General features: G+C 36.1%; 1 protein-coding gene across 1 annotated transcript; it reads right to left on the bottom strand.

The window, feature by feature from the left end:
- Positions 1-1160: 1160 nt before the first annotated feature.
- cd247 (CD247 molecule) lies at positions 1161-11559 on the bottom strand. Its single transcript, XM_079583245.1, has 8 exons — positions 11443-11559; positions 9632-9723; positions 9514-9555; positions 6975-7037; positions 6872-6904; positions 5039-5092; positions 1968-2000; positions 1161-1234 (listed from the first exon to the last, which is right to left on the bottom strand). Exons 1-8 carry the CDS (start codon positions 11507-11509, stop codon positions 1181-1183), a joined length of 438 nt encoding a protein of 145 aa, XP_079439371.1. The 5' UTR covers positions 11510-11559; the 3' UTR covers positions 1161-1180.

The following is an 11559-nucleotide window of genomic DNA, read 5'->3' as shown; positions in this document are numbered from 1 at the left end:
GCAGGCTAATATTCTTGTGCGCAGGTTTGGTGCGTGTACAAATGTAGTGAAAAGGACACTGTTTAATGCCTATTGTACCCCACTTTATACAGCACACCTGTGGTCAAACTATAAACGTTCGAGCATACGGAAACTTAACGTGGCATATAACGACTGTCTAAGAATTTTGCTGAAAAGACCTCGATGGGAGAGTGCCAGCCACTTATTTGTTTCTGCTGGCATCCGAACTTTTCATGCTGTTTTGAGAAATTTAATGTACAGATTTATATGTCGGCTCAACAGCTGTGCCAATATGATTATTATGAGCTTGACAAACGTCAAAGTCAGTGCCACGCGCTACCAGTCTGAACTGTGGCAGCATTGGTACAGTTGTCTGCTCTAAATGTTGTTGTGTGTTTGTTTTTTCGTTTTTAACTGGACCTCGAGTCTGCAATAAAGGTTGATGAAAGAAGAACGAGAGTCTCAGGGAAGTGTTTATTATAAAACTCTAACATCTATTCCAAACATTACAGAAAACACGTATTCTCATAAAAAAACAGAACAATTAAAGCTTTTACAAAGTGGATAAATTCTCAGGAAATACAATGGGCCCAGTTTTACACAAGTTACAAATTAATTTTCATGAGCTATATTTTGTATTTAACCGACCCACGTTTTAAAAAGGATCATTATTATTCTGGAACTAATTATCTTTATATCATGAGTGAAACTGGGCCCTAAATAAAGGACTGTTCAAACATTTCTCATTCTCAATTATGAAAGAAAACACTTTTTAAAGAAACAAAGATGTTTTTCTTCAGGCCAACGCAGACGGTGGTTTTCTACGGCAGTTAATCATGATTATGTCTTTACTGGAATAATGTTTGAGTCATGTAATGTTAACGTTCAAACGGAGAGAAACTGGTGCAGGTAAGTGGTGTAGGTGTTGTAGGTGTTGTAGGTGGTGTAGGTGTTGTAGGTGGTGTAGGTGGTGTAAGTGGTGTAGGTGTTGTAGGTGGTGTAAGTGGTGTAGGTGTTGGTTACAGACACAAAGGCATGAGGTTATTATTCAAGACAAGAGGAAAACACTGAGGATTTGTTTTGTCTTCTATAAATGTGACGCTAAAAGTTCTGCAGAAACAGAGTCACGTGATCATGAGGCTGCAGTGTCGTGCGTTGGCCTGGTGGTGGCGCTGTGGGGTCAGCGCTGCTGCTGCAGAGAATCGTAAGTGTCTCTGGTGGCTGCGCTCAGGCCCTGCACAAACCAACAACAACCCAGTACAGATGACTGTCTGAACAAAAGCCCTAAAACCGTCGAATATGAACAAAAAAAAACATTTAAACCAACAACAACCCAGTACAGATGACTGTCTGAACAAAAGCCCTAAAACCGTCGAACATGAACAAAAAAAACATTTAAACCAACAACAACCCAGTACAGATGACTGTCTGAACAAAAGCCCTGAAACCGTCGAACATGAACAAAAAAAACATTTAAACCAATTACTGTGAAACAAGTTCATACGTTTATCAGGCCGACTGTGAGTAACAGCTGGTTATGAAGGAGGGTTAGGATCTTTCTACTGCCGATGCCGATTTGCATGGCCGATATTTTTGACCGATATTTTTGACTGATTTTTCCAAATGTTTGGTCTATAATCCAGTATTTTGCCGCTCCAGCAGTGGCCATTTATTACTTTAGGTGAATCATTAGCTGCCATTAGCATTAGCATATAATTGCTAGCATTAGCATGTTGTTGCTAGCCGCGGTATTTTGCTTGCTGCTTCAGAATGAGACACAGCAGGCCCATATTCACCGAGCTGCAGTGAAACTCACGGATTGTTGCGTTTTCATTCTTTTTCCATCTCATTTTGTTGCTATTTTGACACTTTTTTCCAGAAGCTTTTCAGATTTGGGTAAAGCCAAACTGGAGAAAATGTGCTCGGTTCAGGAGGTTAATGAAATAATGAAATAGAGATAATTGTACCTGATAAACCTGCTCGTTCTTCCTCTGTCTCTGCTGCAACAAACACATCAAACTCATAAGTAATGTTTAGTTAACAGCAATAAAGTGTGAAGTAATGTTTAGTTAACAGTAATAAAGTGTAAGTAATGTTAGTTAACAGTAATAAAGTGTGAAGTACCTCTTTCCTATAAGTAATGTTAGTTAACAGTAATAAAGTGTAAGTAATGTTAGTTAACAGTAATAAAGTGTGAAGTAATGTTAGTTAACAGTAATAAAGTGTGAAGTAATGTTTAGTTAACAGTAATAAAGTGTGAAGTAATGTTAGTTAACAGTAATAAAGTGTGAAGTAATGTTAGTTAACAGTAATAAAGTGTAAGTAATGTTTAGTTAACAGTAATAAAGTGTAAGTAATGTTAGTTAACAGTAATAAAGTGTGAAGTAATGTTTAGTTAACAGTAATAAAGTATGAAGTAATGTTAGTTAACAGTAATAAAGTGTAAGTAATGTTTAGTTAACAGTAATAAAGTGTGAAGTAATGTTAGTTAACAGTAATAAAGTGTGAAGTAATGTTTAGTTAACAGTAATAAAGTGTGAAGTAATGTTAGTTAACAGTAATAAAGTGTGAAGTAATGTTAGTTAACAGTAATAAAGTGTAAGTAATGTTTAGTTAACAGTAATAAAGTATGAAGTAATGTTAGTTAACAGTAATAAAGTGTAAGTAATGTTTAGTTAACAGTAATAAAGTATGAAGTAATGTTAGTTAACAGTAATAAAGTGTAAGTAATGTTAGTTAACAGTAATAAAGTGTAAGTAATGTTTAGTTAACAGTAATAAAGTGTAAGTAATGTTTAGTTAACAGTAATAAAGTGTGAAGTACCTCTTTCCTATAAGTAATGTTAGTTAACAGTAATAAAGTGTAAGTAATGTTAGTTAACAGTAATAAAGTGTGAAGTAATGTTTAGTTAACAGTAATAAAGTATGAAGTAATGTTAGTTAACAGTAATAAAGTGTAAGTAATGTTTAGTTAACAGTAATAAAGTGTGAAGTAATGTTAGTTAACAGTAATAAAGTGTGAAGTAATGTTTAGTTAACAGTAATAAAGTGTGAAGTAATGTTAGTTAACAGTAATAAAGTGTGAAGTAATGTTAGTTAACAGTAATAAAGTGTAAGTAATGTTTAGTTAACAGTAATAAAGTATGAAGTAATGTTAGTTAACAGTAATAAAGTGTAAGTAATGTTTAGTTAACAGTAATAAAGTATGAAGTAATGTTAGTTAACAGTAATAAAGTGTAAGTAATGTTAGTTAACAGTAATAAAGTGTAAGTAATGTTTAGTTAACAGTAATAAAGTGTAAGTAATGTTTAGTTAACAGTAATAAAGTGTGAAGTACCTCTTTCCTATAAGTAATGTTAGTTAACAGTAATAAAGTGTAAGTAATGTTAGTTAACAGTAATAAAGTGTAAGTAATGTTAGTTAACAGTAATAAAGTGTGAAGTACCTCTTTCCTATAAGTAATGTTAGTTAACAGTAATAAAGTGTAAGTAATGTTAGTTAACAGTAATAAAGTGTAAGTAATGTTAGTTAACAGTAATAAAGTGTAAGTAATGTTAGTTAACAGTAATAAAGTGTAAGTAATGTTAGTTAACAGTAATAAAGTGTGAAGTACCTCTTTCCTATAAGTAATGTTAGTTAACAGTAATAAAGTGTAAGTAATGTTAGTTAACAGTAATAAAGTGTGAAGTAATGTTAGTTAACAGTAATAAAGTGTGAAGTAATGTTAGTTAACAGTAATAAAGTGTGAAGTACCTCTTTCCTATAAGTAATGTTTAGTTAACAGTAATAAAGTGTAAGTAATGTTTAGTTAACAGTAATAAAGTACAAGTAATGTTTAGTTAACAGTAATAAAGTGTAAGTAATGTTTAGTTAACAGTAATAAAGTATGAAGTAATGTTAGTTAACAGTAATAAAGTACAAGTAATGTTTAGTTAACAGTAATAAAGTGTAAGTAATGTTAGTTAACAGTAATAAAGTATGAAGTATTGTTAGTTAACAGTAATAAAGTGTGAAGTAATGTTAGTTAACAGTAATAAAGTGTGAAGTACCTCTTTCCTATAAGTAATGTTTAGTTAACAGTAATAAAGTGTAAGTAATGTTTAGTTAACAGTAATAAAGTGTAAGTAATGTTTAGTTAACAGTAATAAAGTATGAAGTATTGTTAGTTAACAGTAATAAAGTGTGAAGTAATGTTAGTTAACAGTAATAAAGTGTGAAGTACCTCTTTCCTATAAGTAATGTTTAGTTAACAGTAATAAAGTACAAGTAATGTTAGTTAACAGTAATAAAGTGTAAGTAATGTTTAGTTAACAGTAATAAAGTACAAGTAATGTTTAGTTAACAGTAATAAAGTGTAAGTAATGTTTAGTTAACAGTAATAAAGTGTAAGTAATGTTAGTTAACAGTAATAAAGTGTGAAGTACCTCTTTCCTATAAGTAATGTTTAGTTAACAGTAATAAAGTACAAGTAATGTTTAGTTAACAGTAATAAAGTGTAAGTAATGTTTAGTTAACAGTAATAAAGTATGAAGTAATTTTAGTTAACAGTAATAAAGTATGAAGTAATGTTAGTTAACAGTAATAAAGTGTAAGTAATGTTTAGTTAACAGTAATAAAGTATGAAGTAATGTTTAGTTAACAGTAATAAAGTATGAAGTAATGTTTAGTTAACAGTAATAAAGTATGAAGTAATGTTTAGTTAACAGTAATAAAGTATGAAGTAATGTTTAGTTAACAGTAATAAAGTGTGAAGTAATGTTAGTTAACAGTAATAAAGTGTGAAGTAATGTTAGTTAACAGTAATAAAGTGTAAGTAATGTTTAGTTAACAGTAATAAAGTATGAAGTAATGTTTAGTTAACAGTAATAAAGTATGAAGTAATGTTTAGTTAACAGTAATAAAGTATGAAGTAATGTTTAGTTAACAGTAATAAAGTATGAAGTAATGTTTAGTTAACAGTAATAAAGTGTGAAGTAATGTTAGTTAACAGTAATAAAGTGTGAAGTAATGTTAGTTAACAGTAATAAAGTGTGAAGTACCTCTTTCCTGGGCAGCTCGCGGTACTCACTGTCATCTCCGCGCCGAGTCAAGCCCTGACAAAACACACTCATTTATATTATGTTATATTAATAATAAAGCCTTAAATGTGACTCAATGCAACATAAATCTAAAGTTCTGGTCCAGCTGCAGTTATGTTTGTTTCGTTTGTTTCGTTTGTTTCGTTTGTTTCGTTTGTTTCGTTTGTTTCGTTTGTTTCGTTTGTTTCGTTTGTTTCGTTTGTTATGTTTGTTATGTTTGTTATGTTTGTTGTGTTTGTTTTGTTTGTTATGTTTGTTATGTTTGTTATGTTTGTTATGTTTGTTTTGTTTGTTGTGTTTGTTGTGTTTGTTGTGTTTGTTTTGTTTGTTTTGTTTGTTGTGTTTGTTGTGTTTGTTGTGTTTGTTGTGTTTGTTGTGTTTGTTGTGTTTGTTGTGTTTGTTTTGTTTGTTTTGTTTGTTTTGTTTGTTTTGTTTGTTTTGTTTGTTGTGTTTGTTTTGTTTGTTGTGTTTGTTGTGTTTGTTGTGTTTGTTGTGTTTGTTGTGTTTGTTGTGTTTGTTGTGTTTGTTGTGTTTGTTGTGTTTGTTATGTTTGTTATGTTTGTTTTGTTTGTTATGTTTGTTATGTTTGTTATGTTTTGTTTGTTTTGTTTGTTTGTTATGTTTGTTTTGTTTGTTATGTTTGTTATGTTTGTTATGTTTGTTATGTTTGTTATGTTTGTTTTGTTTGTTTTGTTTGTTTTGTTTGTTGTGTTTGTTGTGTTTGTTGTGTTTGTTGTGTTTGTTGTGTTTGTTGTGTTTGTTTTGTTTGTTTTGTTTGTTTTGTTTGTTTTGTTTGTTTTGTTATGTTTGTTTTGTTTGTTTTGTTTGTTGTGTTTGTTGTGTTTGTTGTGTTTGTTGTGTTTGTTGTGTTTGTTGTGTTTGTTGTGTTTGTTGTGTTTGTTGTGTTTGTTGTGTTTGTTGTGTTTGTTTTGTTTGTTTTGTTTGTTTTGTTTGTTTTGTTTGTTTTGTTTGTTTTGTTTGTTTTGTTTGTTTTGTTTGTTTTGTTTGTTGTGTTTGTTGTGTTTGTTGTGTTTGTTGTGTTTGTTGTGTTTGTTGTGTTTGTTGTGTTTGTTTTGTTTGTTATGTTTGTTATGTTTGTTTTGTTTGTTTTGTTTGTTTTGTTTGTTATGTTTGTTATGTTTTGTTTGTTTTGTTTGTTTGTTTTGTTTGTTTTGTTTGTTTTGTTTGTTATGTTTGTTATGTTTGTTATGTTTGTTATGTTTGTTTTGTTTGTTTTGTTTGTTATGTTTGTTATGTTTGTTATGTTTGTTATGTTTGTTTTGTTTGTTGTGTTTGTTGTGTTTGTTGTGTTTGTTGTGTTTGTTGTGTTTGTTGTGTTTGTTTTGTTTGTTTTGTTTGTTATGTTTGTTATGTTTGTTGTGTTTGTTGTGTTTGTTGTGTTTGTTGTGTTTGTTGTGTTTGTTGTGTTTGTTTTGTTTGTTTTGTTTGTTATGTTTGTTATGTTTGTTTTGTTTGTTTTGTTTGTTGTGTTTGTTGTGTTTGTTGTGTTTGTTGTGTTTGTTGTGTTTGTTGTGTTTGTTGTGTTTGTTGTGTTTGTTATGTTTGTTTTGTTTGTTTTGTTTGTTATGTTTGTTTTGTTTGTTTTGTTTGTTGTGTTTGTTGTGTTTGTTATGTTTGTTTTGTTTGTTATGTTTGTTATGTTTGTTTTGTTTGTTTTGTTTGTTATGTTACGCTGGCCCTGAGGACTGAGGTTCCTCTGCCTGATGGAACGTCTCAGTTAGGTCTAATTAGTAACAAGAACGTGTGAGAAGCTTCATGATCGAAAGGATTTACCGTGTAGAGCGAGTCGTCGTGTCGCCGCGCGCCCTGGAAACAGAAACATGAACGTTACGCTCAGTGGAGGCGATTTGAGACTGAAATGATCAGAAAGACTCACTCGAGCTCCGCGTTCAGCGTCGAAGCGAAGCCCGTCGTATCCGGGGTCTTGGCCACGAAGACTCTGAAAGTCCAGAAACACGTCTTTAAGCACGAATGTTCTTTACATGGAGCGTTAACCTACAGCCAGTTACAGCTCCACCAACTCCACCAGCTCCACCAGCTCCACCAGCTCCACCAGCTCCACCAGCTCCACCAGCTCCACCAACTCCACCAGCTCCACCAACTCCACCAGCTCCACCAACTCCACCAACTCCACCAACTCCACCAGCTCCACCAACTCCACCAGCTCCACCAACTCCACCAGCTCCACCAGCTCCACCAGCTCCACCAGCTCCACCAGCTCCAGCAGCTCCAGCGACTCCCGATGTTCCTGATGTTCTGATGTCCTTTTCTACCTTCATCAGGCCTAAAGCGCTTTACAGCAAAGATCCACTCACCCATTCATACACTAGTGCAGACCCTGGAGCTGAGGACGGGGAAGTGTCTTGCCCAAGGACACAACAACAGCGTGCCCATTCAGGAGCTGGGATTCGAACCCTCGACCTTCTGACAGACAAGCTGAACTTTAAAGATGATACAGACATGCTGTGTCAGCAGCACCTCTTCCATGTGGACTTTATTCCAGAAATCCTGTGTTGAGTCAGGGCTAACGTTCTCCCAGACCAGAGGAGAAGGTGGTTCTCCCAGACCAGAGGAGAAGGTGGTTCTCCCAGACCAGAGGAGAACGTGGTTCTCCCAGACCAGAGGAGAACGTGGTTCTCCCAGACCAGAGGAGAACATGGTTCTCCCTGACCAGAGGAGAACGTGGTTCTCCCAGACCAGAGGAGAAGGTGGTTCTCCCAGACCAGAGGAGAACGTGGTTCTCCCAGACCAGAGGAGAACGTGGTTCTCCCAGACCAGAGGAGAACGTGGTTCTCCCAGACCAGAGGAGAACGTGGTTCTCGTGGTCTGGGAGAACGTGGTGAAACTCAACGTTAAATCCAAAATGTCCCTGAGGTGGACAGTGGATCTGAGCTCCGCAGACGTGACACAATTACAAAGACTCACCTTTTTCCTAATCCAATAAGGCAGTAAGAATTATCACTAAAGCAGATTAATATCACCAACAAACCCTATTTTTGTAGAGCTTAATCTACTGAAAATCCATGATCTTGATGATCTACATACATGAGTAAAAGTGTATAAGGCCCATAATAATAATCTCCTCCTCCCATCCAGGAGCTTTTGGAACAAAGTCAGTAGAACCTCAGAGGAACCAGTGTTTTCAGAAAAGCAAAAGCTCGAAAGAATTAAAAAAGTCGATGTATTTCTGTAAGAGCCGTCCCAAACAGTCAAAGCTTTTAAAAAGATTTATAAATCTACTAAATGAATAACATTCCATAACGGATGAAATCTTCTGTTTGATGCTTGTTATAAATGTTTGTTTCTGGTGGACGTCTGTAAACTGGGTTAGGCAGAAGAACTTCAGCCTAAACCGTTTCACACGTGTTGTCCATGAATAATGTTTGTTTCATGTTTAAACTTGTACGACGTCACTTTCTGAAAAGCTTTGAGCTTCTGTCCAACGACCCAAACATCTGCAGATCTTTACCCAAACATCTGCAGATCTTTACCCAAACATCTGCAGATCTTTACAAACACCCAAACATCTGCAGATCTTTACCCAAACATCTGCAGATCTTTACAAAGACCCAAACATCTGCAGATCTTTACCCAAACATCTGCAGATCTTTACCCAAACATCTGCAGATCTTTACCCAAACATCTGCAGATCTTTACCCAAACATCTGCAGATCTTTACAATGACCCAAACATCTGCAGATCTTTACAAAGACCCAAACATCTGCAGATCTTTACCCAAACATCTGCAGATCTTTACCCAAACATCTGCAGATCTTTACCCAAACATCTGCAGATCTTTACCCAAACATCTGCAGATCTTTACAATGACCCAAACATCTGCAGATCTTTACAATGACCCAAACATCTGCAGATCTTTACAATGACCCAAACATCTGCAGATCTTTACCCAAACATCTGCAGATCTTTACAATGACCCAAACATCTGCAGATCTTTACAAAGACCCAAACATCTGCAGATCTTTACAATGACCCAAACATCTGCAGATCTTTACAAAGACAGAGAATAAACATCTGCAGATCTTTACCCAAACATCTGCAGATCTTTACCCAAACATCTGCAGATCTTTACCCAAACATCTGCAGATCTTTACCCAAACATCTGCAGATCTTTACAATGACCCAAACATCTGCAGATCTTTACAATGACCCAAACATCTGCAGATCTTTACCCACACATCTGCAGATCTTTACCCACACATCTGCAGATCTTTACAAAGACAGAGAATAAACATCTGCAGATCTTTACCCAAACATCTGCAGATCTTTACCCAAACATCTGCAGATCTTTACCCAAACATCTGCAGATCTTTACAAAGACCCAAACATCTGCAGATCTTTACCCAAACATCTGCAGATCTTCACAAAGACAGAATAAACATCTGGAAGTGACTCACGCTGTAGAGGCCGTCGTCCGCCGCAGCTTTGGGCCTGAAAAACTAAAGCAAAGTCATGTTAGAGAGTCGTCTAGACTGGGCTTTGGCTTCTGTAACAGCCCGGTCCAGACGACTGTACCTTCTCCCGCACAAACATGGCGGTGATGAAGAGTCCATAGAGTCCGAGGAACCCGTCCAGGATGAAGCAGAGTCTGGGATTGTACACGAGCTCTAAGGGTCAGAGGTCACAAGAACCATGTTAAACTTTTTCAACTACAAGTTGTAGTTACACAGGGTTCCCACTCTTTACTTGAAATCACTGTCAAGGTCATTTCCAAGATTTTCAAGGACATTTTAAAGTGCAAAAAAATACAAAGTAAGCGATCACATCTGCGGAAACCTGCCCTCCCCAGTGAGTCCCTTTGTGAGTTCCTCTTCATTTTGATCCGTGATCAGATAATGTAATCCATGGTGACAGACGTAGTTGTTTAGGTCTGAAGAGAAAAGGAGCAAACACATGGCGTCTGCAGGTTCGAGGAATCATACAAAAACTGAGGTTCATTGGGGGAAAACAACAAAAAGCGAGCTGAGTTCGGGTTGACCAGGTCTAAACCAGAACTGAACCAGGACCAGGTCAGGACAAAGACAATAATGAATTAGGTGTAAACCAGCTATGAACCAAATGCAGTCCAGATCTTATCCCATGAAAATGGGATAAGATCTGGTGCAATCTGATGCATTTTGAGATGCATTTTTTTTTGCCAACCTTGGGAGAACTGGAGAAACTGAACCTCAGCCAGGATTAAAAAATATGACGGCCTCCATATGCATTTACAGTATATGAGGCACAATGTATAAGGGCACCACAAATGCTTAATGCATGACCTCCACAAGAGACGGTGGACGGGCTGTAACTTAACTGTGATTGACCCATCGTGACGCCAATACAATGTTCTGCCATTCAGATTTTAATACACTTTATTGGCAAAGACAACCTAAAAACACAATAGTGGTTTCCAGCACAGTGGAGGAGCTCTATGGACCTGATTCATGTACAATTCGTGCAAACACTTAATATATATATGGGAGGTAAAATACAAGTATAGACCAAAGTGTAAAATCAATATTTTAAAAATGATTGAATAAATGAAGTCTATGACGTCTCGTACATGTTTTGTTAATCACAGGCTGTTGGTTAGATTTGGCTACAGCTCTGAGACTGAGCCCAAAGGAAAACTTAGTGCTTGTGTCCAGTGGGTCAACTCTGGACGCAGGCTAAGAACGCCCTGTACTGGAACTGGTCGGGCCTCTTTTATTCCAGAGGCTGTTGCGAAGGTAAAGGATCATATGTTGCTCAGTGAAGCTGCTGCACATGAGGCTTTACTTGATCTTCTTCTGACTGTGTGACTGATGATGCTGTGACTGTAGGATCTTTGTCCCAAACACAATTGTCTCACTGTGTTTTAATTGTTTGTTTTTGCTTCATTATGTGTGGACTCCTGCTGCATAATCATTTCCTCCGGGACATTAATAAAGTTGAACCTTGAACCTTAACACTCGCTACTGTAGGCGCGTGGTCATTGTTTTGGTTTCCGAGAGAAGCGCGTTAGTGAAGCTGCATGAGAGATGCATTCAGGGACTGAAAGAAGTGCGGGAAAGGCGACTTTTTTCCCCACAAACGCGGAAAATCGGGACAAATATAACAGTGTAATTATTTAAAATAATGACATTTATATTTATCTACAACGGCAACATAAATGAAGCAGAAATATTTTCAGAGGCTACTTTTTTTTTCAAGGACGTTTGACGTTTTTCTCCATGACTTGAAAAGAGACATGTTATTTTCCAGGTTTTCCAGATTTTCAAGGACGCGTGGGAACCCTGGGGGAGTCAAAGGCCCTGATGAAAAGCCGTAATTCTTTAAAGGAAACTCGGTTAAATAAACTTCACCTGTGGAGGCGGAAACGGTCCCGGCGCCGAGCACGAGCATCACCATGACGACGCTGCTCCCCTGCATCTTCAGCTTTGCCAAAGTACTTCAAATACTTCAAATACTCCTCTGATACT

Source organism: Gobius niger (genome assembly GCF_951799975.1).
Source record: "Gobius niger genome assembly, contig: SCAFFOLD_121, whole genome shotgun sequence".
Lineage (NCBI taxonomy): Eukaryota > Metazoa > Chordata > Actinopteri > Gobiiformes > Gobiidae > Gobius > Gobius niger.
This window is presented reverse-complemented; position numbering and strand designations above follow the sequence as displayed.

What these genes read in the sequence shown, in the direction of transcription:
- cd247 (XM_079583245.1), bottom strand. Translation starts at nt 11,509, where the DNA reads ATGCAGGGGAGCAGCGTCGTCATGGTGATGCTCGTGCTCGGCGCCGGG. An exon ending in CCATGTTTGTGCGGGAGAAG is followed by an intron (nt 9,556 to 9,631) that starts GTACAGTCGTCT and finishes ACTTTGCTTTAG; the next exon opens with TTTTTCAGGCCCAAAGCTGC. An exon ending in ACGCTGAACGCGGAGCTCGA is followed by an intron (nt 6,905 to 6,974) that starts GTGAGTCTTTCT and finishes TTCTGTTTCCAG; the next exon opens with GGCGCGCGGCGACACGACGA.